Source organism: Protomyctophum bolini (genome assembly GCF_963924005.1).
Source record: "Protomyctophum bolini genome assembly, chromosome: 13".
In the NCBI taxonomy this organism is placed as follows: Eukaryota; Metazoa; Chordata; class Actinopteri; order Myctophiformes; family Myctophidae; genus Protomyctophum; species Protomyctophum bolini.
The window spans coordinates 31,967,683-31,995,064 of NC_137874.1; the positions used below are offsets into that span (position 1 = coordinate 31,967,683).

A 27,382-nucleotide genomic window follows, 5' to 3' on the forward strand; every position below is an offset into this window, starting at 1 on the left:
TCAAGGTGTTTTTGTTGACCAGTGAGGAGATCCTGTAAAGGAATCTTGTTCTTTGACTTTTTTGATTACGTTGATGGCCTTTTTATCACCGGAAAGATTGGCCTCCAGGATGAAACCTAGGTAGGTAATGTCTTCTTTGTGGTAATGTCATCTTTTCGTGTGATAATATAATAATATAATACAGTACAGTACAGTAACTAGTTGCACTGCTCAGTTCACACAGGTGTGATTTTCTTTACCGCTCGGAGGAGGCGATAACTTCAATATCTGTATTGGATCAAACAAAGATGTGCTATAGGCTATGCTTGGTGATAATGATATATGGAGTTCATGCCTGTGTTGGCCAACTTGACCACCTCCAATTTAAGGACCACTTTTCAACCTACCTTCATATAATTGGTCGTCACACTCACATCACTAATGTTCAGGGGCGGAAACTCCGTGGGTTCAGAGGCGCGACTGAACCCCCTGGCATTTTGGCAAAGGCGCGACTGAACCCACTGTTTATCATTGATCATGTTGAAATGTTGCTGAAACAATTTAATGTGTTCTTCGTTGTGAACTGAAACACTGTGTTCATTAACAAACTGTAAATAAGGTACCAACCGAAAAATCGTTTTTTTTTCCACCGCTGGGGGGGGGGGGGGGGGGGGGGGGCGTGGCTGCATGAACCCCCGTTATAAGAACTTTCCGCCACTGCTAATGTTCATGCTAAAATGGAAAAAATTACACCATTTTTTGAGTGGTATAGACTATAGAGTATAGGCCTAGACGGCTGTCCCTGGCTGGCTGGCTTTGTCCCTGGGTCTGAGCATGGAAATAGCATATTTTCACCACCAAGTGTCACTGTTGCGCTGCGCGCAGCCTAACTGTTAGGCTGCGCAACAGTGACACTTGGCTCTCCTCCCTCCCTGGCTTTCGTGTGTGCGTGTGTGTTAGGCCCTAACACACGCACACACGAAAGCCAGGGAGGGAGGAGAGCTATATAGTACAGTACAGCACATGCCACTCACTTCACACGGGTGTGATTTTTCTATGCGTCTCGCGTCTGTCTCATAGAGTCTGATTCATAAACGTCATGAGCAGCGGTGTCTCCGTCTATGGGTGTCTCGCGCGTTCATGTACGTGACGTGTGCGACCGCTCCTCCTTTACACTTCACCGTGTCGGCGTGGTGTCACAGTGATGTCATTCCCTTCCGGTTCATTGCTCTGTTCTCCACACACACACACACGTTTCATTCAGACTGACTCGCAGAGAGAGAGAGAGAGACGGCGCCACTGAGTTTATATTATTTACTACTAATATTAACAAACGGAACGCTTTGGATTCAGGCTGGAATGATGGACGAACAGCTGTGTGCGTACACGAGCAGGCTGCAGGAGCAGGTGAGTGCTGTAAAACATGTTGTCATTGTGAAACGGCTGCATGACTGACACCACTGACTGGCATGACACACAACATGCTAAACTATGCTAACGGTCTACTGCAGTGGTTGAAAGAACCAAACATTTGGTTCCATTTGTACACTCAGTTACATTAACATTGATTTTACAATATTAATTGAGGGATCCCAGTCCCAGAGATAGAAATGCCATTAAATGGGGGTCCATGACATTAAACGGGTTGACAAGCACTGCTTAAAGCCTAGCCCCGCAAGCAGAACCCGAATGTAGTAAAGTTTCTGACACTTTTAAAAGCGCCCATCAAATTTCATAAAAGCTTTATGTAGGGTTCCGAGAGGGGCTACTTAAAGCCGTACACATCTTCTCTCATGGGGGTCCCTGGCAGTGGCATATCCTTTCAAATGGGGGTCCGCGGGGCTAATTATTGTCAATTTGGGGGTCCTTGACATGAGAGAGTTTTGGAACCACTGCTGTAAAACATTTAATGTAAAACAGCTGCATGACTGACATGACACACAACATGCTAACGGTCTACTGTTTGTTTGCTGCTGCTGATGTAACCGATGGTAACTACTGTAGACAGTTACTGCATGGTTAGCCTCGGAAACCCAGGCGTTTTATTTACTGCATGGTAGCCTATATTGGCCAGTATGGCATTTAGTGATGGAGGAAGTACTCACAGGTAAAAGTATCAATACTGCAATGTAGAAATACTCTGTTACAATTAAAGTACCAAATTCTAGTACTAAAGTTCAAAATGTGTTCAACTGGTACTATTTTCAAATGGTTATTTGTTTTGTATTAGTCATCTGTATAAGTAACTAGTATGTTTTGCAGTGGAGTAACAGTACAGTATTTGCGACTGAGATATAGTGGAGTTAAGTGCCACTATAGTGCCAACTAGTTGCTTTAACTGTTGGTAAATAGCTAATGGCACCCAGTGAATTATATAACTTATGTTTTTCACCTTCTCATGTTTTATTTTGGTCATCGGTTCACGGTAAACAATACACTGCGAGACTTGGAGAGTGTGGAAAAGAGGTGAAGAAAGAAGTGCTAGCAGGTTGGAATGGGTGGAGAAAAGTGTCGGATGTGATGTGTGATAGAATTAGAAAGGTATCAGCAAGAATGAAAGGGACGGTGTACAAGATGGTGGTGAGACCAGCTATGTTGGTTTAGAGACAGTCGTGAAAAGACAGGAAATAGAGCTGGAGGTAGCAGAGACTATAATGTTGAGGTTCTCTCTGGTAACAAGGATGGATAGGATCAGGAACGAGAACATCAGAGGGACAGCGAATGCTAGCCGCAATTTGCAACTCTAGATTTTTTTATAATGGGATGAATCTAGAGTTGCAATACCCTCCATTGACTCACCACTCATCCAATTTGGTTTGCAATCGGCTTGTCTTAAACAAGGTTAAACTCACCAACATTGCAGCTGTAGTCCAACCTTGAATTATCCTCTTTCAATCTGCCGAGCTTGTTTTTCATAAAAATCCACCTTAGACATGTTATGAGCTACTTTCAAGACATCCTCTGCAGGTGATTATTTTTCAAAGTGCTGGAGTTTGGAAGAACTCGTCGTATGTCACTGAACGGCCCTGCATTCCACCTGTTTCGAATTTGCACATATGCAGGAGGCAGCAGGGCGACCTGTTAACAAAAATGAGTGCTTCCAAACTGCAACACTTAGAAAAAGAATCACCTGCACAGAATTTCTTAACAGAAAGTAGCTCATAGCTACTTTCTGTTAAGAAATTCCATGTCTGGGCTACTTTTGAACAAATTATTTCATCAATGGGGCGTGGCATGGAGGTGATCAGCCTGTGGCATTGTTGAGGTGTTATGAAAGCCCAGGTTTGCTTTGATAACAACCGTAAATTAATTTGTATTGTTCAGTCTTATGTCTCACACCTTCCTCTTGACAATACAACCTAGATTCTCTGTGAGGTTCAGGTCAGGCCAGTTGGCTGGTCAGTTAAGCACAGTAATACCATGGTCAGTACTCAGTACACCAATTACTAGTAGTTTTGGCTCTGTGGGCAGGTGCCAAGTGCCGCCTGAAAGGAAGATCAGCATCAACATAAAGCTTGTCAATGTACGGAGGCACACAGTGCTGTAAAATATCATAATAGATGGTAGTGCTGCTGAGACTGGACAAAACGCAGTGATTTTGGCCATGTTATCTACTGGTGTTGATCCACTGACAGTGAAAACTTAACAATGGTTTCAACACAACAATGGTTTCAACACAGCCATCTTTTTAGAGTACATTGTGCTTCAGTATGTTGAGATGCTAATTTTCCTTTCGAGCTTGATTTGGCACCTACCCACAGTGCCAAAACTACTAGTAACTGGTGTACTGACCATGGTATTACTGTGCTTAACTGACCAGCGAACTGGCCTGACCTGAACATCACAGAGAATCTAGGTTGTATTGTCAAGAGGAAGGTGTGAGACTCAACAATACAAATGCATTCACGGCTGTTATCAAAGCAAACCTGGGCTTCCATAACACCTCAACAGTGCCACAGGCTGATTACCTCCATGCCACGCCCCATTGATGAAATACTTTGTTCAAAAGTAGCCCAGACCAAGTGTTAACTGCATGCTGTATGCCATAATCATCAAGATTAAAACCAAAAAAAGGTTTTTGCGAATGCAGTGAGCACTTACTATGAGACCTAGCAGATCATGTCTGTCTGTCTGTGCGTGCGTGTGTCCCCCCTTTGTGCCCATATATGGAGCTGAGTGATTTGTTTGTGATTGATGCAACACACTCCATATTTGGACGTATAGCTGCTTTGGGGACTCCTATATATGGTTATGGCTGAGTCATGGTGACATGAGACTTAAAAAAATAATAACTTAAAAATAAATCTTAAAAGAACCCAAATATGTACGAGCTGCGTTCGCTTCCCGCGTTTGCGCGTCTTACTGGTAAATATGCACAATTAATTGAGTTGGGCTTACAACGTTGACTGTATATTTTGCGTGGAGCTCAGCAGATGGTTTGATTTAACATCACTTTACGTATGTGCGTGCGTCATAGGAGCGACAGATCCAGTCTCTCACAGCGGAGGTGGAGAGTCTTCAGAACCCAGTGTCCCAGGAGGGCCTGTCGCCCCAACTGGATGACCTGCGAGAGGAGAACGCCCGTCTCAAATATAGGCTCAACATCCTCAAGAGGGTACGCCTCTCTCTCACTCACTCACTCACTCACTAATAAATGTAATGTACAAACTACAAAGAAATCACTGACACATTTAATAATTTCTAAATTCTAATACAATTTTCTTGAAAAGAATAGCGTAAATAGTTGATCTACAAGCTTAAATTACAACACGTCACAAAGTGGCATTTTGTAAGCTTGTAGCTCTGCTATTTTCGAAAAATGTATGGACATTTTTCAACATTGAGATGATTATGCAAAAATCATTCGGATTATCTCCAATAATTGCGATAATTTGGCGATTATGTCATAATTGTGACAGGCCTACCTAACCTCTGTCTGCTCTGCTCTACAGCCATCATCACTTATTCTCTACATCATCTCTCTCTGCCTCTCATTCCCTCTCTCTTTCTCTCCATATATCTCTCATTCTCTCCATCCCTCTCTTTCGCTCCCTCATTCTCTCCATCCATTTTTCATTTTCCATATCTCGCATTCTGTCCATCTATCCCCCCCCCCACTATCTCTTTCATATCGATATGGATTTAATTCCCCCCCCCCAATTCTAAGCTTATGTTTGAAATACTGACCAAGAGTAACACTGCATGCATGATGAGTTTGTTTTTGTTAGTTTTGTAAAAGTCTTTGTTCTCCATTCCATAATTTTTTTTAGTTTAGTTTTTTAGTTGTTTTTTTGCAAAGCCTCATTGTTATTTGCTAACTAAAATAACACTTAATTTAATTATTTCATTGGTTTTTATTGAACTATTAACGTGTGTGTGTGTGTGTGTGTGTGTGGTGTGTGCAGAGCCTTCAGGAGGAGAGGAGTGAGTGCAGCAAGTCCATGATGAACATCAACCAGCGACTGGGTGAGATCTTCGGCGAGGCCATCAGGGCAGCGTGTCCGCAGCTGGACAACCCTCCCATGGCCGTCACCCCCAACCAGCAGGCCAAGTTTGGAGACTACCAGTGCAACAGTGCCATGGCCCTGGCCCAGGTACAAGCTCTTAGCACAGCACAGGGCCATTCAATAGGGGGGGGGGGGGGGGGGTCCTCAGAGTTACTACTGGGTCTCCATCATGTCATCATCATCACCTTTATTTATACTCGGAAGTACAATTGAGAGCAAGCCCTCATTTTCAATGTAGCCGAGGTTACAATAGACACAATGCAATCAAAAATACCTCCATAACACAATATATTATAAATCAGGCTAAATTACAAAGGAACTTTATGCAGAACAACCAGTCAGTCAAACAAACAAGAACAACTCCGTTGAAGCAGGAGCAGTCACGGTTACAACATGTTTTGGAGTATTCCTCTGAACTGACCGAATGATGGCAGGGAGCTATGTTTTAAAGAGTTTTGGAGTTCATTCCAAGATATTGGGCCGCTGACACAGAAGGCTGTCTTGCCCAGTTCTGTCTGAGCTTGAGGAACCTTGAGCTCATTAAAATGGGTACCAGACTAGTGTTTATCCCGCCTCTCAGTCAGAGTATAAACCTGAGTTCACATAAAGTGCACAGTGCTGCGTACCATAATTATCACCAGTAGTGCACCTTAAGGCAGAGTGGTAGACAGTGCCTTTAACACAATCATTCCCGGGATTCCTTCAAAATAGGAGCTCTGGGTTGCCGGAAAGAAATTGTCGCTTTTACTCTGAACAAAAATAGTCTGCAATTCATTCATCACAAATCCCACAGAATAGGAATGCTAGGGCTCATGTACAACCTGTCTCTCTATTTATCATAGGTTAAAACTTGTAGAGGCTATTTTCTGACATAAATAATATTATTGTATTAGCATTAATTTATGAAAATAAAAGTGAAATATGGAGACGCAAGGTTTCTGTCCAACACGACAATACAGTATGTAGCCTGTTTCATGTCAAGGACCCCTCAATCATCTCAATGTTTCATGTCAAGGATGTAATTGGCTGCCGACACGCCCCGCCCATCTGAAAATATGTTGTTTCAGGGACCCCCAGAAGCAAAGATTTGAGTTAAAATCACACCCGTGTGAACTGAGTGGTGCAACTCCCCTCTCCCCCCCTCCTCTCGTCTCTCTCTCTCTCTCTCTCTCTCTCTCTCTCATTAGCAGGCAACAGTGCAGCACTAATACTATCTCTCTCTCTCTGTTTCTGGCAAACAGCACCCCTACTGGTACTCAGTCATACTCGTGCTCATTCATACATACATACATACATACATACATGGTTGAACATCGGACATTGCTGTTCCTTGGAGTGGTTGCACCACTCAAAAACATTCGCTGTGAAATAATATATAGCCAAAGATTTGTGCCACATTTTTCAAAAGATAGCAGATCTATTTTTCCAACAGCTAAAGTTTAAAATAATGGTTAAAGACCTGAACACAGATGCGTGCTCAGGTCTAAATGCGTTAAATGTGCGTTAACCGTTTCCGGACATGCATGTCTGCTGTAGATGCTGAAGGCCCAGAACCAAAAGGTGAACCCCAGGGAGATCGCTGAGAGGATCATGCAGAACATTCCTGACAACGAACTCATCCAGAAGACCGAGATCGCAGGACCAGGTATACTATACACAAAGGGTTAACGGCTTCAGTCAGGACATGGTTCAGGTGCCGTTTGGACCCTCAAGGATGTGTTGCTTATGCTGGGTTTCCATTGGTCGGCTTGGCCGGTCACGATTAGGGATGTTAATTATTAATGGTCGTTAAGAAATTAGTCAATTAAACTTTGACAGTTAATAACTGATAGAACGTAATCTATCGAAAAGTCTGCGGTTCTATTATTGGGTGGTTTTCTGTGAATTGCATAATTGTCAATGGTTTCCATATTGAAAAAATGTCTTCATTTTCAAAAATAGCAATAGCAATAGCAATTTGTGATTACGAAGCCTAATATATTTCAGTGTATTATAATTTGGATGTTTGTAATAACATAATAATTTATAATTCATGTCTATTAGAGTAATGTTAACTCCATAGACACATGCAAAACAGAAAGTACAAAAATCACGGCACTCCATCTTTAATATAAGGCCACATCATTCATAGCATCATTCACCCAGTGCAGGTCTGAAGAAGGGCTACGGCTCCAAACGTTACCTATATTAAACATTATGTTATGCTTTAGCTGTTGAAAAATACCAGATCTACAAGCTAGTAGGTCTGCTATTTTTGAAAAATCGTGAAAATGTGCCTCACATCTATATGACATTACAGAGTCAACGTTTTTAACTCAAATCTTTGCTTCTGGGGGTGTCCCTGGAACTACATATTTTCAGATGGGGGTCGGCGGCCTATTATATATAATTTTTTAGGGTCCTTAACATGAAATATTGAGCACCACTGATATAGAAACATAGGTAGTTCAGAAAAGTCCGAATTTAGAAAACATTATTTAAATTTCGATGTCGGGCCTAAATGGGTGAAGTAAAGAAATCTCTGGGAGCAGAAAATGGTGTGCAGATTTTTTCATTCATTTACTTGTGACTTAGTTTAATCCAGCACCTTGCCTAGTAGGCACTTGGTTGTGTGTGTTCTTTTTTGGCTGTTTTCAGCCTCCTTTAACACTCTGTCCATTACATTCACCCATTCTCACACACACATAGATGGCGGATGGAACCATGCATGGCACCGAGCACTGACCTGCTCATCAAGAGCAATTAGGGGTTCAGAGTCTTGCTCAGGGACACTTCTGAACTTTGGGTCGGCCCGGGATCAAACTGCTCTCCTGAGCCACTGCCGACCACTCCCATTATGTTAGCCATGTTCTTTTTATACACTTTTCAAAAGCAAATGGTAGTCGAGTCGGGTAAAATTAGGCGGTGCCTGGATACGTCGTTCAGACTAAAAAGTAGACACGGTGGACTAATGCTGTCGTTGTGGTTTCAGGTTTCATCAACATCCACCTGAAAAGGACGTTTGTGTCCAAACTGCTAACCAACCTGCTTCTCAATGGAGTCCAACCACCTCCACTGGCCTCCGAGAAGAAGGTGAGACACAAATTCGCTTTCAGAAGCGTTTGGCCGCTCTCAGTAAAGCAGGCGACACATTTTATTATCCGCCTTGGAAGTTTATTTATTAATTAACTTTTTTTTTCTTTTTCTGGGAGAAAGTTATCTCGGGGCGAAGCGGGAACAGAGGGACGCGGACTCGGGGAGGCGGGACTCTCAGTCTAGCCAGCACAATGCGAGTAGCTGCCTCCGTTCCACAGGGGGTCCTTCACATGAAGTCTTTATTGTGTGTGTGTGTGTGTGTGTGTGTGTGTGTGTGTGTGTGTGTGTGCGCGTGTGTGTGTGCGTGCATATTCAGGTGGTGGTGGATTTTTCGTCTCCCAATATTGCCAAGGAGATGCACGTGGGTCACCTGCGCTCCACCATCATAGGAGACAGCATGTGTCGTCTGTTTGAGTTCCTGGGCTACGAGGTCCTCAGGTAGGAGGCCTCTATTCATACTCCACCATCATAGGAGACAGCATGTGTCCTCTGTTTGAGTTCCTGGGCTACGAGGTCCTCAGGTAGGAGGCCTCTATTCATACTCCACCATCATAGGAGACAGCATGTGTCCTCTGTTTGAGTTCCTGGGCTACGAGGTCCTCAGGTAGGAGGCCTCTATTCATACTCCAGTTTGAGGTGACCACGGAAAGATGTGTTTGGGTGAGCGGTGCCGGTGAGTTGCTTATCGCCGCAGCGTGACGTCATGTCTGTTGTTTTTAAAAATAATGTTTTCGGGGGTCACCTAACACTGAAGTATGAATAGGCCTTTTAACCCATTCTGGGCGGGAACCCCTTGTGGTGTTTTAAGCGTTACGTTATACTTTAGCTATTGAAAAATAGCAGCTCTACAAGCTCGTAGCGCGCCACCGAGTGGCGCGCTACGAGCTTGTAGAGCTGCTATTTTTGAAAAGGTAGGTAGATGACAGGAAATCGCAGGACTCAGGATCAGGATTCAGACATCATTCTTTTTATTCATAGTTCTCAGTAGGTTGTTAGTACAGCAAAATGGCAGCATCACTGCTTCCCAGTCACCCCCTTCATCAATCCCCACACACACTTATATTCACAGGCAATCTCCACATTGGTAACAACAGATAGACAGACCAACCCTTACCTTGGACATAGGTGTTATGTTTAGGTAACAACAGATGGTCATTCATCAACTTCTTACATGGACATGGGTTTTGTTAGGTCCCGTCTAGTTTGGGCTATTCGTAACTAGATTTGTCAGAAGAGAACAGGTGGTACTCCGTAGGTTAGGCCACATAACACGTTTGGGAACCACAGCTCTAAGTGGTAAGACTATATCATTGCTGTCGGGCAGAAACCTTTTATCTCCACATTTTATTTTACTTTTTTATTTTTTGTAAATGAATGTCCTACTTGATCATACTACAGCATAACACAAAAGATTCAAAAATAGCAGATCTGCACGCTCACTGCATTTTGAACAGTCAATCCGCTATTTTTTTAATTTGAATCCTGAAATTAAAGTGAACAATTTTGGACTGGTTTGCACCCCAACAGACCCAACAATAATACGTTTGGGTCTATAAGGCATTTCTAAGCACATTTATAATACATTATAATGCTCTTATAAGGAATTAACTTATAACAAGGTTCATGAAGTATTATAAGTAGTTTAAGGCCTGAGGCCGATTCTAAAAACGCCTCTAAATCTAAAGTTTTCTGAAAAACTTCAAATATTTATATAGCAGCATCAACAATTTAACATTTTTGAATACTGTATTGTACTGTGTGTGTGTGTGTGTGTGTGTGTGTGTGTGCAGGTTGAACCATGTAGGAGACTGGGGCACACAGTTTGGAATGCTCATCGCTCACCTCCAGGATAAGTTCCCCAACTACCTGACCGTCAGTCCTCCTATAGAAGACCTGCAAGCATTCTACAAGGTCTGTCTGTCTGTCTGTCTGCATGTCGGTGTGTCTGCCTGTCGGTGTGTCTGCCTGCCTGTCGGTGTGTCTGCCTGCCTGTCTTCTTTTTTTTTTAATGTTTTTTTGTGGCTTTTTTATATGGTGGTACAGACAGTAGGCTGACAGCAAATGAGTAGAGAGATGGGGGGGGGGGGGGGGGACATGCAGTAAAGGCTGTGGGGATCGGGAGTCGAACCCGCGGCACACTGCCAGACTGGATTACCAGCCAAGGTGCCTGGACCACTGAGCCATGGCCCAGGCCCTTAGGTTGGTCTTTTGTCTGTCTGTCTGTCTGACTACTACTACCTCTCCTGTTCCAACTCTCCTCTCGTCTTTAGGAGTCAAAGAAGCGGTTTGATGAAGACGAGGTGTTTAAGAAGAGGGCCTATCAGTGTGTGGTCAAACTACAGAGCAAAGAGGATGACTTCATGAAAGCCTGGAAGCTCATCTGTGACGTGTCCAGGAAAGGTGAGGGGAGAGAGAGAGAGTGTGTGTGTGTGTGTGTGTGTGTGTGTGTGTGTGTGTGTGTGTGTGTGTGTGTGTGTGTGTGTGTGTGTGTGTGTGTGTGTGTGTGTGTGTGTGTGTGTGTGTGTGTGTGTGTGTGTGTGTGTGTGTGTGTGTGTGTGTGTGTGTGTGTGTGTGTGTGTGTGTGTGTGTGTGTGTGTGTGTGTGTGGGGGGAGGATTGTGTGTACAACTGTACATTAGCATAGATTAGCATAGATATGTGTATGTGTGTGTGCTTTATACACTTACACACACAGTGCATGTAGTAAAGTGTGAGTGTTCTCTCAGAATGTGAACTGTGGTGTCCCTCATGTGTCAGCTGATACCTGTTATGATAATTAACCTATGCCGGCCTGACGTCTAAATAAAAAAAAATCTTCTAAATCCTCCAGTTTTCTGAAATAAATATTTTCACGATTTTTCAAAAATAGCAGACCGAGTGGCGCGCTACGAGCTTGTAGATGAGCTTGTAGATCTGCTATTTTTCAATAGCTAAATTATAACATAAAAGGGGTTCCCGCACAAAATAGGTTAAATGCCCTTTGCTAAGCCCCACCCACTCCACTCTGCCAGACCGAGGTCTGGCATGCTGTGCTTCTCACCCATTGAGATGCATGTTAAATGACGGGATTTCTCCATATAAATTATGAATCACTTCAGTAGCAAGAGCTTTCAAAATGTCTTCCAAATCTAGTCAACAAGGCCTGCAGTAGGCTATGCACTGGACAAATGTGCACGACATCATTTCAATTAACTAGAAATAGGGAGACACCGTATCCAACACAATCGACAACAATCAACTTTAATGTCCGACAGAAAAGAGTTTGTTTGCCTGTAATGCACGGAAAGACTATGGTGAGTATTATTTCCATCACCTGGGTGGGTGAGTCATGTCGTTAAGCTGTGTTATGTATGTGTTCTGTCTGTCTGATTGTCTTTCTCTCTCTCCATCTTCCAGAGTTCGAGAAGGTATACGGCTGTCTGGACATTCAGATCATCGAGAGGGGAGAGTCCTTCTATCAGGATATGATGACTGCGGTGGTCCAAGAGTTTGAAGCCGCAGGTCAGCATTTGCAGTAAAATGTATTCTTGAATTACTAGATTTTAATTTGACAACAACGGAACAATCTTATCAGTTCACCGTCACAAATGGCTTTGAATCTGAGGAGTGTCTTGCCTTGGTTCACACTCGCAATCATCTGAGTCGGTCTCCATCAGATAACATTTGTACCAGCAATTTGATACACATTGACTCATTTGACGCCTTCTGGTTCAAACGCCCTCGCTGTCGAGATCGCCTTTTGACGCCTATTTTAATATAAATTGATTACGGTTCACAACTGTGAACACTCTGTTTGGAGGAACGTGCAGCAATGGAAATCAAGATTCATTTTTATTGATGCAGGCCTCGACACGTCGTCACGCTTCACGTTTTTGTTCAGAGGAAGTCATTCAATTTGGATGTTTTTTTTAATTTTTTTGATGTGATATGAAGGGTTGCCATCTAGCATGGAATTTCTCGATTGAGCCTCTAATTGTGAATTTAAAAATGTCAAGCTTTAGGAAAAACATCACGTCTACCAGCCAGGTGGATATAGGTGGGGGGGGAAGGGGATTTCCACATGATATGAGCAGAATCCTCCTTCGTGCCAAAAGGGAGGTGAATGTGATTACATCTGCATGGGTGGATTGAAGGATTAGTGTGTCACTGGGGACCCCAAAGATGGCTATGCGAGGTTAGTTTTAGTATTTTTTCCCACGGTTGGAAAGTTGGTAACGATGGGAAGGAGGGAAATTGCGTGGATATATAGTGTCGCACCTGAAAGTAGCGAAACAGGTGTGAACTTGGAAGGTTGTATTTATTTGATAAAAAAGCTAGAAAATATGTTGTCAAATTGGATGTTTTATGGACTTTTGATATAACATAAAATACACACATGGAAATGTTCCCATTGTTTTGGCATCCATTGTTAGATATGCCCGTATATATATTCTAAATGTAATTTCACTACGTCTTTAAAGTAATAAGGGGATACTGGTATACTGAACTGGGTTTTGCGGTTTTGTCTGCAGTGTGAGGAAGTGACCACATGGGGGCAGTGTTGTCTCACGAATGCTCTCCCTCTTCCACTGTCATATTCTGTCTCTGTTAATATCTCTCTCTCTCTCTTTCTCTGAATCTACCTTTATTTCTCTCTCCGCCTCCCCTCTACCTCCATCTTTTTTCTCCTCTATCATTGGTTCCCTCCTCTTTTCTGTCCCTCTTATATACCACTCTCCCTTTGTTCTACACACCTTTCTATCTCTAGGCCTGTGACACAATCGCCCAATCGGAATTATTTGAGATAATCACAATTATTTTTGCATAACTCAATCGTTTCCATGTAGAAAAGTGACCATACATTTTCAAAACTTTTTTTCTTTATCCCATTCTGACCTGAGATCAGATTCTAAAAATGTCTTCTACATCCTGACGGTTTTCTGAAAAAGCTATGGTCAGTGGTTCTTTGATAAAAAAAGTTTGTAGATCTGCTATTTTTAAATAGCTAAAGCATAACGTAATGCTAACACCAAAAGGAGTTCCCGCCAAAAATGGGTTATTTTATTAATTTTTTTCCCAAAAAATAGTGGAAAAAGTTGACCAACCAGCTTACAACATGTCACGTCCCCTGTTTTGGAAATGTTTTGGAAAGACTTTTGTCATATCTGCCCTGCGCAATTTGTGATTACAAAGCCTGAAATTACAAATTGTAACATTACAATGTACAATACAAATTGTAACGTCAATCGTTAATCCCAATTATTTGTGTGACAATTCAACTTAAATGTATAATCGTGACAGCCCTAGTATCTATCTCCTCCTTCCTCTCCCATCTCCCCTCTTCCTCCTCAGCCCGCTGAAGTTTGTGATCACGTTGAATGTAATGGCTGGCAGTGAGTGTGTTGTTAATCCATTGTATTGTAGAGATGATCTCCCTCCTGTCCTCAGGCCTGGTGGAAATGATAGATAGATACTTTATTTGTCCTTTCGGAAATTTGTTTTGTGCACAGCAGTCATCAGGATATACATAAAACATATGCAAACAAACAGATCACACAGTGCATAGACAATAAAGAAACGATGCCAACAGAAGGCCACCAGTCATAGTTCCAAGAGGCATCACATCACACTTTATGCACGGAACTGAGACGGGGCCTGCTTGTTCATAAGTCCTATACTTATGGGAACAAACCATCTTGAGGCCCTATAGCCTGCAGAGAAGGTACCATGTACCGTCGCCCTGATGGTAAAAGATGGTATTGGCTGTGTAACGGGTGTGTGTTGTCCCTAGTGATAGCTTTCCCCTTCCTGAGTACCGGGTCTCATACATTCAGGTCTCAAATCGTACCCCAGCTATTTTGCTGGACACGTTGCTGATTTTATGGAGTTTGTTCTTATTAACCAATGATAATGAGCCATACCATGAAACAAAACTAAATGTCAATGCACTCTCCACAAAGGATCGATGAAAACATGTTTTTCCACGTTGTACTGTCTCAGTCTGCCACGGCTGACCTTTCTTATAGATGGAATGAGTGTTGGAATTCCATGTCAGCTTGGAATCAATCGTTGTACCCAAGTACTTATATTCCTCCACAATCACTACCCCATCCCCACCAATGACTATTTCCTGGTGTGCATGAGCACCAGTCCTAAGGTCAAATATGACCTCCTTAGTTTCTTTGATATTCAGTTGAAGGAAGTTACTCCTGCACCAGCCGGCAAACTCGTCCACTTGAGCTTGTTGGTCTGCGATTTTTGAAAAATCGAAGAAACGACTGACATGGAAACATAGCTTTTTCAGAAAACTGTCAGGACGTAGAAGACATTTTTTTAGAATCTGATCTCAGGTCAGAATGGGTTAAGGTGGTATATTGTAAAGATGATCTCCCTCCTGTCCTCAGGCCTGGTGCAGATGGACGAGGGTCGTAAGGTGGTGTTCTGTCCTGATCAGCCCATCCCGCTGACGGTGGTGAAGTCCGACGGCGGCTACACCTACGACACCTCCGACCTCGCCGCGCTGCGACACCGGATCTTTGACGAGCGCGCCGACATCATCATCTACGTCACAGACAGTGGGCAGGTGTGCGTGTGTTCGTGTCCGTCATGCATGGGAAACTTTGTGACCGCTGCTGAAAGTTGGGGTACCATTAACAACCAATATAAGGCACAAACTTCCACATTTCATTATACTTTAAGTCAGTAGTTCCCAAAGTGGGGTCCGGGGACCCCCAGGGGTACCTGAGGGAGTTCCAGGGGGGACCCATCTATTTTGTTCATGTTCATAAAGTGCTAAAGTGTTTAAAGCAGTGGTTCCCAAACTTTTTCATGTCAAGGAACTAGGGCTGCAACTAACGATTAATTTCATAATCGGTTCATCGGCCGATTATTTAAACGATGAATCGATTAATCGGATTATGGCACCTTTTTGCAATTACTTAAAAAAATTAGCTTCAAGTTATTTTAGGCATGTTGTAACTAACAATAAAGATAATAAAAATGAATACTCCTTCAAAATTAATATGTTACCCCCTTACTGTCTTTCTTTCCATTTCTATCTCTGGGACCCCAATTTTTATATTTTAATTTCTATTGTAAAATCAATGTTGAGTCCATTTGGTTCCATTTTTGTACTCTGTTACAGACCCTTTACCCCCTAAGCACCCCCTGCCCACAAACCTAACTGTGAAGAAAAATATTCATGGATAAATCAAATATATGAAAGACAGAATTGACTTACTTTTATATAAATCATTACTATAAAATCATACTTTTTATTTTTGCAATGCTGACTTTTAGTGCCGCTCCGTTCTACCGTTAAGACATGCTCCTGCCCAGCGCACAGTACAGTCAAACAGCCCCCTCCCTCCTGAGCCTGGGGAGCGGAGGGGGGAGTCCTCTCAGCCCGCAATGCTCACAGTCACATACGGCACGCTCAGTACAAGTCTGTCACTGTGACTTCTGTCCCCACGCTGTGTTCTTAACTTCTTTAACAGGTCGCTCGTATTTCTTTATGTAAGATAAAGAATCCGATGAACACGGAGAGCCAAAGAGGACTTGTTTCTGTTCCTCATGTTAGCGATAGCTGCTATATCAACAGTAAACACAACCTTGCTAGGCTAGCAAGCTAACGTTGCAACAGGATCGTTGCGGTGTGTGTGGGGGGGGGGGGGGGGGAGCTGCTCTGGTCACGTTCAAGACAATCTTGTGTTGTGTTTATACGACCCGTTGCATATTGTTCGTTCAGCCTAGTGCCGTTACTGAACGGTAAAAAGAAAGCAGCTTTATGTTACATTTTAATGTTGGAAAACACCCGCGATAATAATCGCTAAGATAATTCGTTGGCAACGAATTCAATTATCGATTTTAATCGATTTAATCGATTCGTTGTTGCAGCCTTACAAGGAACCCCAAATTGACACTACTTAGCCCGTGGACCCCCATTTGAAAAGATATGCCAGGGACCCCCATAAGAGAAGACGTACACATTTAGACGTCTACATTTAGACGTCTACATTTAGACGTCTGTATACATTTAGACCAGTGGTTCCCAAAGTGAGGTCCGGGGACCCCCAGGGGTACCTGAGGGAGTTCCAGGGGGGACCCATCTATTTTGTTCATGTTCATAAAGTGCTAAAGTGTTTAAAGCAGTGGTTCCCAAACTTACATTTAGACGTCTACATTTAGACGTCTACATTTAGACGTCTGTATACATTTAGACCAGTGGTTCCCAAAGTGGGGTCAGGGGACCCCCAGGGGTACCTAAGGGAGTTCCAGGGGGGACCCATCTATTTTGTTCATGTTCATAAAGTGCTAAAGTGTTTAAAGCAGTGGTTCCCAAACTTACATTTAGACGTCTACATTTAGACGTCTACATTTAGACAGTGTCCCCCTGAGTGCCTTCCCAGTGCCTCCCCAGTGTCTCCCCAGTGCCTCCCCAGTGTGCCCCCCGAGTGCCTTCCCAGTGCCTCCCCAGTGTGCCTCCCCAGTGTCTCCCCAGTGCCTCCTCAGTGCCTGCCCAGTGTCCCCCAGTGTCCCCCCAGTGTCTCCAATAGCAATACAAGAGCAATAATACAAATTAATCTTATTAATTAATGAATCTAATTAATTAATTAATCAAAATTGCGGCCTGTGCCCAGCACCATGCCAAAGCTTTTTCCTGCAGGAAACACTGCTTGTGGTTGTAAATATATTGTTATCCGTGTTGCGAGGATGAGAGGGTACCTGGAAAAATATCTACCCCAAAAGGGGTACCTGGTCCAAAAAAGTTTGGGAACCCCTGCTTTAAGTAGCATGTCACGTGTCAAACTAGGGGGTTTTCAAGATTCTGAATCCATTGCAAACATTAGTTTTGCACAAAAAACACCCCTTTGTCTAAAAATGCCCATAGCCGTCATCACAAATGTGATGAGGTCAGCGCATTTGGGCACATTTGGGCAAGTGGCTATGGTTGATAATTGCGAACGCAGTGATTGCGAACGCAGTGAGCACTAACTATGAGACTTAGCAGATCATGTCTGTCTGTATGTCTGTCTGTGTGTCACGCTGTTACCCAAATATGGAGTGTGTTGCATCAATCACAAACGAATCACTCAGCTCCATATATGGGCACAAAAGGGGCCAGGTCAAAAACTTAACTTAAAAAAAAACTTAACTTAAAAAAAAATCTTAACAAAACCCAAATATGTACGAGCTGCGTTCGCTTCCCACGTTTGCGCGTCTTACTTGTGATAATGGTACCCCAACTTTCAGCAGCGGTCACAAAGTTTCCCAAGGGAGTTGGGTTGGAAGTTGGAACAAATGTATATGTGATCGTAGACACCTTTTATGAACACATTTCAACTTTACCTAACTATCTGGCCAGAAAGGCACAGAACAGCCAAATAAAAATGTACCAAGTCCAATATCCAATACATAAGGTATGATTAAACATTAGCAGTAGTCAGACACGCTAGAGCAGCTGCAACCATATCCAGCATAAGCATAAGAAATTTATGGAGAAAAAAAAAGGTATAAAATTACTATTAGTTTATAGGAGAGAGGGAGGATGGAATCTGATAGCAGGCGGTGTATGTGTGACTCTGTGTGTGTGTGTGTGTGTGTGTGTGTTTGTCACAGAGCACTCACTTCCAGGTGGTGTTCGCTGCGGCTCAGATGATTGGCTGGTACGACCCTCAGGTGACCCGAGTGGAACATGCAGGGTTTGGGGTCGTTCTCGGAGAGGACAAGTAAGAGAGCACACACACACACACACACACACACATACAGTATACTCTACTATATACAGATGGTTTTTTCCTCTAGGGGAACCACCTCCATTTCTTTTTTTGGTGTACAGACTGGAACTCTGTTTGGCACCTCCCCTTTCTTAGTCCAATCCCTCCCGGGTGCTTCAGTGTTTATTCCTACTAACAACAACACTGCATGTTTAGGGCATTTTGGGCAGGAACCCCTTTTGGTGTATTATGTTATGCTTTAGCTATTGAAAAATAGCAGATCTACAAGCTCATAGCACGCCACCGAGTGGCGCGCTACGAGATTGTAGGTCTGTTGTTTTTGAAAAATCGAAGAACGACTGACGTAGAAACATTTTTAGAATCTGATCTCAGGTCAAAATGGATTAAGGCAGTGGTGCTGCAGAATCTATAAGATCATATGCAACATAACTTATGAGAGAGAGAGAAGGCACACACACACGCACACGCACACACACGCATGCACGCACACCCCACAAGCACAGCAGGACGGCAGGATTTAGCTGAGAGTGTAGGAAAAAGAAATACTAAACCCCTTTTTGATACCCGGAACAAGTCCACCCCCATCACGACCGTGGCAATCCTGCTTGTTTCTTTACGTCTGTGTTTTATCTCCAAAGCTTTTATTATAAAAGAGGTACGTTTCGACGAGACAATGTGCTTGAAGTAGGCTCTCCGGCTGTGCTCAAACTATAGCATGACGGCACGTCTGCTCTAAAGATTTGAGAACGGCCTAATAACAATATGAATATTACCAATCACAATATAAATATTATTACTCCACTGCTGTTCAGCCTTAAACAATAACAGTTGTTAGTCTGAGTCTTTTGAGTAATATTCCACTTTAGTTTTTGGTCATATTTCAGTCATCTGAAATGTGTTTTAGTCCAGTTTTTGTTGACTAAATAGCGTGAGAATTTTATGGCATTGTAATGCCTCTTTTTGAACTTGTCTGTGTGTCGAAATAGCCGCTCTACAAGCTCACAATGCGTCTGGCACTGCAGATTGGCTATTTCCAAGCATATGACGTAGTCAGTGACTTAGTCTTGGTTCCACTGGATCTCTCTAATCACTTCCTCATTGACTTAACCCTCTTATTACCAGCCTTAAATCACCTTTTTGTGATTTGGCGACTTTTTGAATGACAATAGAAATATGTGCGATATGAGCACAATATCACCAAATATCTCATTTTCAAGCTGCATTTCTTCACTTTACAAATAAATTAGAACCATGTCTCTAGCATGTTCCATCGTTTACTTATAGCACTTATAGCAAAAATGAAGCATTTTAGTTCACTGAAACCAAGGTGTATTAAAATGCTTATTAATAAATAATGGCAAATGCTAGAAAGAAGATTTTTATATCATTGTAAACTACAGACTTGCAGCTTCAAAATGAGACAATCTGTGACATTGTGGTCACATCTCACATTTTTAGATTGCCATTAGATTGCTGGCCAACGCCAGCCAATTCTGGCGAAAACCCCATTTCTTAATTCATCATTTTTATGCAAAAATAAACTTCTGCGTTAAAATACAATCACGCCATCTTTTAGATTCATTTTCAAGTAGTACCCCACGATTTACACCAGATGGCGGGAACGTACCATTATGCTGAAAATCTCTAAAATGTGTAAACTGGTATAACACTTCCGGTTCAAAATGACGTAAACAACCAATGAAAGATTGTCCCCTACAAGATAGCCTCACTCTGTGGGAATGCTAGGCTAACAATAGCTTCATCATAAGTTAGTCTAAAATCACCCAAATCGAGCCCAGAAGATCCCAAAATATCAGATTTTTTGCCGCGATTCACATAGAGACGGCGCGCGTGCACGATAGTGCACGATCGTGCGGATTTCGGCCGGTTTTTAGTAGATTACATAAAAATTAAAAATAAAATGCAAAAAAATCGGAAAAAAATGATAATTTTATTAATTTTTTTTGGAATTATTGTCTACCACGTCCACAACGTCCTTGGCCTTGAGGGATTAGTTGATAGCACGTCAAAAAACACGTCGTTGGCCATAAGCGGGTTAATTATGGAATTTACTGAGGCTCCAATGCTTGGGATCACGTGATCCCCAAAAAAAGAAAAGAATGCCTCTCCCTCTCCCTTCTTGAAAACGGGATGGGGAGGGGTTGGCGTATTGTCACGTAATGGCGGCTCGGAGACTCCCATCCCCCAGATATGAATGGCATTAAATGGGGGTCAGTGGCCTATGCATGTCAAACTGGGCATCCTTTTCAAATGGGTATCACTCGTGCGGACTCGGCCCCCAGCCTGGTACCCTAGTCAAAATATGGCCCTTGAGGAAAATTAATTGGGGAACCCTGTACTAGAGCATGTCTGAAATAAATGTCAGAGCTGAAATTGACATGTAAATATGAAATAAATGCTTACACATGTAAGTGCAATGTTAGAGTCCACAGAAATGAACCTTTCAAGCCTGTTTTCTCAACTCACTGTTTTCACTGTTTTCTATAAGCCCTATCTCCAAAACTGGTGGGTCAAACTGAACAAGCAATATGTCATTTTGAAGCTATGATTCCCTGCTTTCACATGACATGCATTGTGTATTGTGTCTGTGTGTGATCATCTGCCCCCTGTGAGAGCTCAGCTAGTCATGTCTGAGTGTGTTTATAAGGATTGATGGACGACACAAAGCACTAATGTCTCATTAAGAATGAAACTCACTCACTCACTCACTCCCTCCCAGTCCAGTCCCCAGCGACACACATGCATCCACATTACCCTCAAGTCCTAACTATTAGAAGCATAATTTTAACACCATAGATTTCACTGACTGCGTAGTTTATGAATTGAACACATTGATAAAGTTCTCTGCTGCGTTTCCAATTGCTGCGGATGACAGCGCAGTGTGAAGGCAAACCGCAGCAAATTAAATATGCAGGAATCCCAACTTCTCCGCCCGTTCGCATCGAGTCTACCAAAGTATTAGGTGTGAATGCGACCTAAACCTCTTCTCCGAAAAATATAAGACCATCTACAGCAGCATGCATAATGGCTCTGTAGACTTAGATAGTATTTTTAAACAGACTTATAGCATGTTACGTAGACAGCACTAGAATTGCATTTTATGTAGTCATAGCACTTTTATAGTACACATGTATAATATATAATATAGTATGTATAGTTTACAATAGATACTCCAATGTTACGTTCTTAGCTTACGCATGTTAAACTACTTTTATATATGTGATGTATGCCATGCTTTTTGTTAACTGCTTAATTTAAGTCACTCTGGATTAAGAGCGTCATGCCTAAATTGTATCCAGCTTAATCAGACTAATAAAAAAGGGATTTTAAATGTATGTGTGTGTGGAGTTGTTTAAATGAACGAACGGAAACATAATCTATATCAATATAATAATCGTTAAGGAAATAAGGGTCAGCTGCATCCCTAGACCAGGCGTGTCTCTCTGCCTTGAAGAGGTTTAAGTCTGTCTTTGTGGGGCTGTAGACGCTACAATACCTGGAATCCTCAATAAATCTCCCAGCGTCGCACTTCCCCTTAATCAGTCTTCCGCCCGGCGGGAGGTCAGCCCTGTTGCTGTTGGCTGCCTCACAGCGTGAGCCAGAGGCCAATAACTTAACACTCAGTTAAAGACTTAACAGCCGGCCTGGGCCATGGCTCAATGGTCCAGGCACCTTGGCTGGTAATCCAGTCTGGCATTGTGCCGCGGGTTCGACTCCCGATCCCGACGGCCTTTACTGCATGTCTCCCCCCCCCCATCTCTCTCCCCATTTCCTGTCAGCCTACTGTCTGTCCCTCCATAAAATATATAAAATAAAGGTGAAAGCCATAAAAAAAATAAAAAATACTTAACAGCCACCTCACAACTTGACGCCCCCTGGTGGGGGAGACGCTCCATTTTTCTTTACTTGGTAGAAGTTGCAATACCACAAAATAGAAATGCTCTGTTGTCCAAAAATCCTATATTCAAAATGTTTATACATTCTCATTTCTCATCAGTTATGGTGGTCCTTGTAATTCAATAAATAAATAAATAAACTTTTAGATTAACCGTTCCATTATAATTGTGTGTGTGTGTGTGTGTGTGTGTGTGTGTGTGTGTGTGTGTGTGTGTGTGTGTGTGTGTGCAGGAAGAAGTTTAAGACTCGGTCGGGTGACACGGTGCGGTTGAGGGACCTGCTGGATGAAGGCCTGAAGCGATCCATGGACAAACTGCAGGACAAAGAACGAGACAAGGTCAGTGGGCATTTCAAGGACCCCCAGTGTGACAAGCAGTAGACCACGGAGTGGACCCCTGTTTGATAGCATTTTCTTATCCCCGGGACCCCGATCTATACCGTTAAAAAAAAAGTCCCCCAGTGTTCATTTAACTCCGAGTCGGTACAAATGGAGACCGAAAGACCGGTTTAGAGTAAGTGAGAGACAGACAGACATGTGTGCAGATAGACAGACAGACAGGTGTGCAGACAGACATACAGACAGACCTTAGACGTGATTAATTGGAGGAGGTGTATGTGAACGGGTTGAGAGAGTCACTGCGCTCTGCGTCGTACTTCACTACAACAGTTTACCATTTGCTGTCCTAAAGAATTTAGGACATTTAATGTCCATGTCCTCACAAATGTGTTGTGGCTTTATTATTGAGATCCCGTTTCAGCTGTTGGCCATCGCGTCTCCCTCAGGGATTCTCTGTTTCAGCTGTTGGCCATCGTGTCTCCCTCAGGGATTCTCTGTTTCAGCTGTTGGCCATCGCGTCTCCCTCAGGGATTCTCTGTTTCAGCTGTTGGCCATCGTGTCTCCCTCAGGGATTCTCTGTTTCAGCTGTTGGCCATCGCGTCTCCCTCAGGGATTCTCTGTTTCAGCTGTTGGCCATCGCGTCTCCCTCAGGGATTCTCTGTTTCAGCTGTTGGCCATCGCGTCTCCCTCAGGGATTCTCTGTTTCAGCTGTTGGCCATCGCGTCTCCCTCAGGGATTCTCTGTTTCAGCTGTTGGCCATCGCGTCGTCTCCCTCAGGGATTCTCAACCTTGTAACATTTCAAGGACCCCGAATTTGATGCAGTTGCTGTTGCATGTATCTCCACATTTTAAACTTTTTTTTATGTATAAATGTATGTTCTACTTGGACGTACAAGAGTTTATTTATTTATTTATTTCATAAAGTGTTTTGTCTGAGTTTTGTAAATATTGAACCACTGAATTGGAACACGTACAGAGGAGGGATAGTGAGTATATCGCTAGAAGGATGCCGAGGTTGGAACTGCCAGGCAGGAGGCCTATAGAGGAAGACCAAAGAGAAGATTTATGGATGTAGTGAAAGAGAAGAGGAGCCAGAGGACAGGGTGAGATGGAGGCAGATGATTTGCTGTGGCGAACCCTGGAGGGAAAAGAAGAGTCCAAGCGCGTCTGCCACCCCTCTCTCTCCCTGTAGCCTGTTGATTGGCACGCGGTACAACAGGTGTTAGGCTCTGGACCCATGCCTGCAGCTCAGTCTGTAGTCCGCCCCATCGCTCACGGAGACCCAAGTTTGACTTTGAAAACAGCAGTTTTGCAGACACACCGCTGTGCCTGTCAGCCAGTCAGAAAAATAAAAGGGAACAAATTCACGCCTGACACTCATGCCTGAATTTTCATTTTGTTTCACTTCATCAGTCAGACTGAAAGCCCTTCCCACGGCAGCAGTTTCTGGGATGGGCGTTGGTTCATACCAACCAATCAAAATAGTAGGAAAGCAGATGGCGTTGTCGTCAATCATGTCGCTATGGCTAACCCGGTTGCTATTAAACCAACAGACAGTCAACGAGCGCTACTAGAATGTTAACCAAAAACTATAAAATATGTCGGAAGCTGACGTTCATGAAACCTCGTTTATGTAAAGAAACTATCATAGGTCGATCTCATCGTCGTATTTGTTGAACGTCCTCTTTCCTTGCTGTGTCTGGGTGATTGTATTCTGTCCTCTTGTAGTTTTGTGTTTGTTATAGTGTTTTATTGGTTCTCTGTCTTCTGTTTCATTGTTGTTCATGTTCTGTACAGGACGGAAAATATTCATCGACTGCCTTTTTTTTTTTTACTGACAAACGCAATAAAAACTAAGCCATGATGACTAAAACTATGGACTAATTTACTGTCAATTTCGTCAACAAATAAAAACTAAGACTAAAATGTTACGGAGTGACTGGTGGAGAAGAGATTATTTTATGTTTTGTCAAGCAAAGGCTCAATTTATGTAACTTAGATTACATTTTATGTAGACATAGCACTATATAGTATACATGTATATTGCATAATTCATTATATAGATATTCCACTGTTGGGTTTTTAATAAATAATATGATTCTTGATGACTATTTATTTTTAATGTATTTGATGTCTTTTGTTCCTGCTTACTGTAAATCGCTCTGGATTAAGAGCGTCTGCTAATGGCCTAAATTGTAAATAGTTGTGAGCTTGTAGATGGCTATTTTCAGCATGCAACCAAGTGTAAAATCTGCCATTACAATTCCATCAAGGCCCACCAAAATGCTTTTCAATCAACTGTAGATTGCCTGTAAGTGTCTGTAGTAGAGATAGCCTGCACCTTTCACCACAGCCTAGAGGAAGACTGTATGACCAAATACCAACCACTTCTACATACCATCTCAGAGCTGGGCCATAGGTGCAGACTATTGGTCTATTTATTTTGCAGCCTAGGGCATACCCACAGACTGGTTGTTAGATGGTTCCAACAACCTTTTTGTCTGGTGACTCCCCCTGGAAATGCTTTGGCTATGTCTCACGACTCCCGCCCTGCCCCCCTCAATACAAGTTGACGTCTACAATAACTTTCATAATGGAGAAAATACATTGTGAATAAATTCTGAAACCAGATAATCGTCAAGGAAAGTTTATGCATATACTATGTGTATTATGTAAACTCTTAATGTCCATGTTCCAGCCATTCATTTTGTGCATAATTAATGCGATATTTGTGTGGACATAAACACATGGTTAAAATGGGTGCGTGTGTCCAGGTGTTAACTCCCGAGGAGCTGACCAGGGCGCAGCGCTCCGTGGCGTTCGGTTGCATCAAGTACGCCGACCTGTCCCACAACCGCATCAACGATTACGTGTTCTCCTTCGACAAGATGCTGGACGACCGAGGAAACACAGCCGCGTACCTGCTGTACGCCCTGACGAGGATCAGGTGAGAACGCACGCCCCGACACGCACACGCACGCACGCACACAGAGAGGGCCGGATCGAGGAAACACAGCCACGTATTTGTTGAGTTTTTATTACACAATAGGTCTAGCTACTTACTTTGACCTTTTTGAATCCTCTACCTGACAAATTAAAGTATTAATTAAAAAAACGGGGGAAAAAACACTTAAGCATCTCACTTTTTGCCGTTGTGTTGCCAGATTGAAACGTCGGTAATACGTGGTCTAGGTCCGGACTCTCCAAAATGGAGACATTGATATCCAAAATCTTGGCATCGTTCAGACACTCTGTAATTGTGAAAATGTTTCTAACTTGTAGGTCCATCGCCCGCCTGGCCAACCTGGACGAGGCCACCCTGAAGAGGGCAGCAGAGAGCACAGAGATCCTGCTGGACCACGACAAGGAGTGGAAGCTGGGCAAGTGCATCCTGCGCTTCCCCGAGATCCTCCACAAGATCCTCGATGACCTCCTGCTCCACACGCTCAGCGACTACCTGTACGAGCTGGCCACCACCTTCACCGAGTTCTACGACACCTGCTACTGCGTGGAGAAGGACCGGCAGACCGGTAAGGAACCGCGCCTATTGTAGCCTAAATAAGTAGTAGGCCTACTTGTAGATCAACTATTTCCGCTACATTTTATGGAAAGAGAAAAATATACAACATATATATTAAATGGTAAATGGTGCATTTATCCAAGGCGCTTTACACAGATTGTGCATTACATTCACCCATTCACACACACATTCACAGATGACAGAGGAAACCATGCAAGGCACCAACCTGCACATCGGGAGCAATTAGGGGTTCAGTGTCTCGCTCAAGGACACTTTGACACTAACTCTGAGCCACCGCTGCTGGTCAAATGTGACAGTTAAATGTGTATATTTTAGTCATATCTGCCCTGTGCAATTTGTGATTGCAAAGCCTAAAAGGCAAACAGTTATACAAATGATTAACGTTCCAATGTTCAATGCCAACAAAAAAAACACACATTAAATCGTTAATCACAATTTATCATCGACGTAAACCATGACGCATGCGAACCCAGAGGCTGATGAGTTCCCACATTGCTTCTAGTGTGTTGTATAAGTCTTGATACAGTCAATTCTTTGCATTGAAAAATGATACACAACAGGTCGTTTCAGGGAAGCAATCTGATTGGTTGAAACAGCTTTCTAGCCGTGCTTAAACCACAATATAGGAACACCTAATCAAAACAAAGACATCAGCTGTGCTGCTCTCCCAGATCGCAGCCGAATGTGTTGCTAGGCTAGCTAGTTTCTTGGGACAATTGGGATCGTAGTCTGCCATTACAAAAAATAAGATTTTCTTTTAGCGAACCTGAGCCCGATTCTAAAAAAAAAAAAAAAATGCTTCTAAATCCTAAACGTTTTCAGAAAAACCTGTTTCTATGTCAGTGGTGCTCAGCCTTTTTCATGTCAAGGACCACCAGAATTATCTGTATTTGGCTGCGGATCCCCATCTGAAAATATGTTTATCCAGGGACACCCTTAGAAAAAAAGATTTGAGTTAAAAACGTTTCCTGTGACGATTTGAGACACATTTTCATGATTTTTCTAAAATAGCAGATCTACAAGCTTGTAGTGCGGCACTTGGTGCCACGCTATGAGCTTGTAGATCTGCTATTTTTCAATGGCTAAAGCTAATGCTTGAAACACCAAAAATCCATATCTCAAAACACCAAAACGGGTTTCCGTCCTGAATGGGTTAATAAGGGTTGTATAATTGCAATATTACACTCCAGGTTGTTCTTTATCGTCATTTAGGCCTGAGGTCAAAATTAAAAAAGTGTCTTCTAAATTCTGACCTCATGTTTCTGTATCAGTGGTGCTCAATATTTCATGTCAAGGACCCCAAAGATTAT

General features: G+C 42.9%; 1 protein-coding gene across 1 annotated transcript in view; it reads left to right on the plus strand.

Annotated features, from left to right (window-relative positions):
* The first annotated feature begins 1,229 nt into the window (after positions 1-1,229).
* Positions 1,230-27,382, plus strand: part of rars1 (arginyl-tRNA synthetase 1) — a 28,506-nt gene continuing 2,353 nt past the window's right edge. Inside the window, exons 1-14 of the mRNA XM_080779510.1 lie at positions 1,230-1,386; positions 4,457-4,594; positions 5,385-5,573; positions 7,023-7,131; positions 8,458-8,558; positions 8,878-8,999; positions 10,352-10,472; positions 10,832-10,961; positions 11,957-12,061; positions 14,944-15,122; positions 18,158-18,267; positions 22,426-22,531; positions 25,306-25,478; positions 25,814-26,061. Of these exons, the coding sequence (XP_080635636.1) occupies positions 1,339-1,386; positions 4,457-4,594; positions 5,385-5,573; positions 7,023-7,131; positions 8,458-8,558; positions 8,878-8,999; positions 10,352-10,472; positions 10,832-10,961; positions 11,957-12,061; positions 14,944-15,122; positions 18,158-18,267; positions 22,426-22,531; positions 25,306-25,478; positions 25,814-26,061 (1,879 nt within the window). The 5' untranslated portion in view covers positions 1,230-1,338. The remainder of the gene's footprint in view (positions 1,387-4,456; positions 4,595-5,384; positions 5,574-7,022; positions 7,132-8,457; positions 8,559-8,877; positions 9,000-10,351; positions 10,473-10,831; positions 10,962-11,956; positions 12,062-14,943; positions 15,123-18,157; positions 18,268-22,425; positions 22,532-25,305; positions 25,479-25,813; positions 26,062-27,382) is intronic.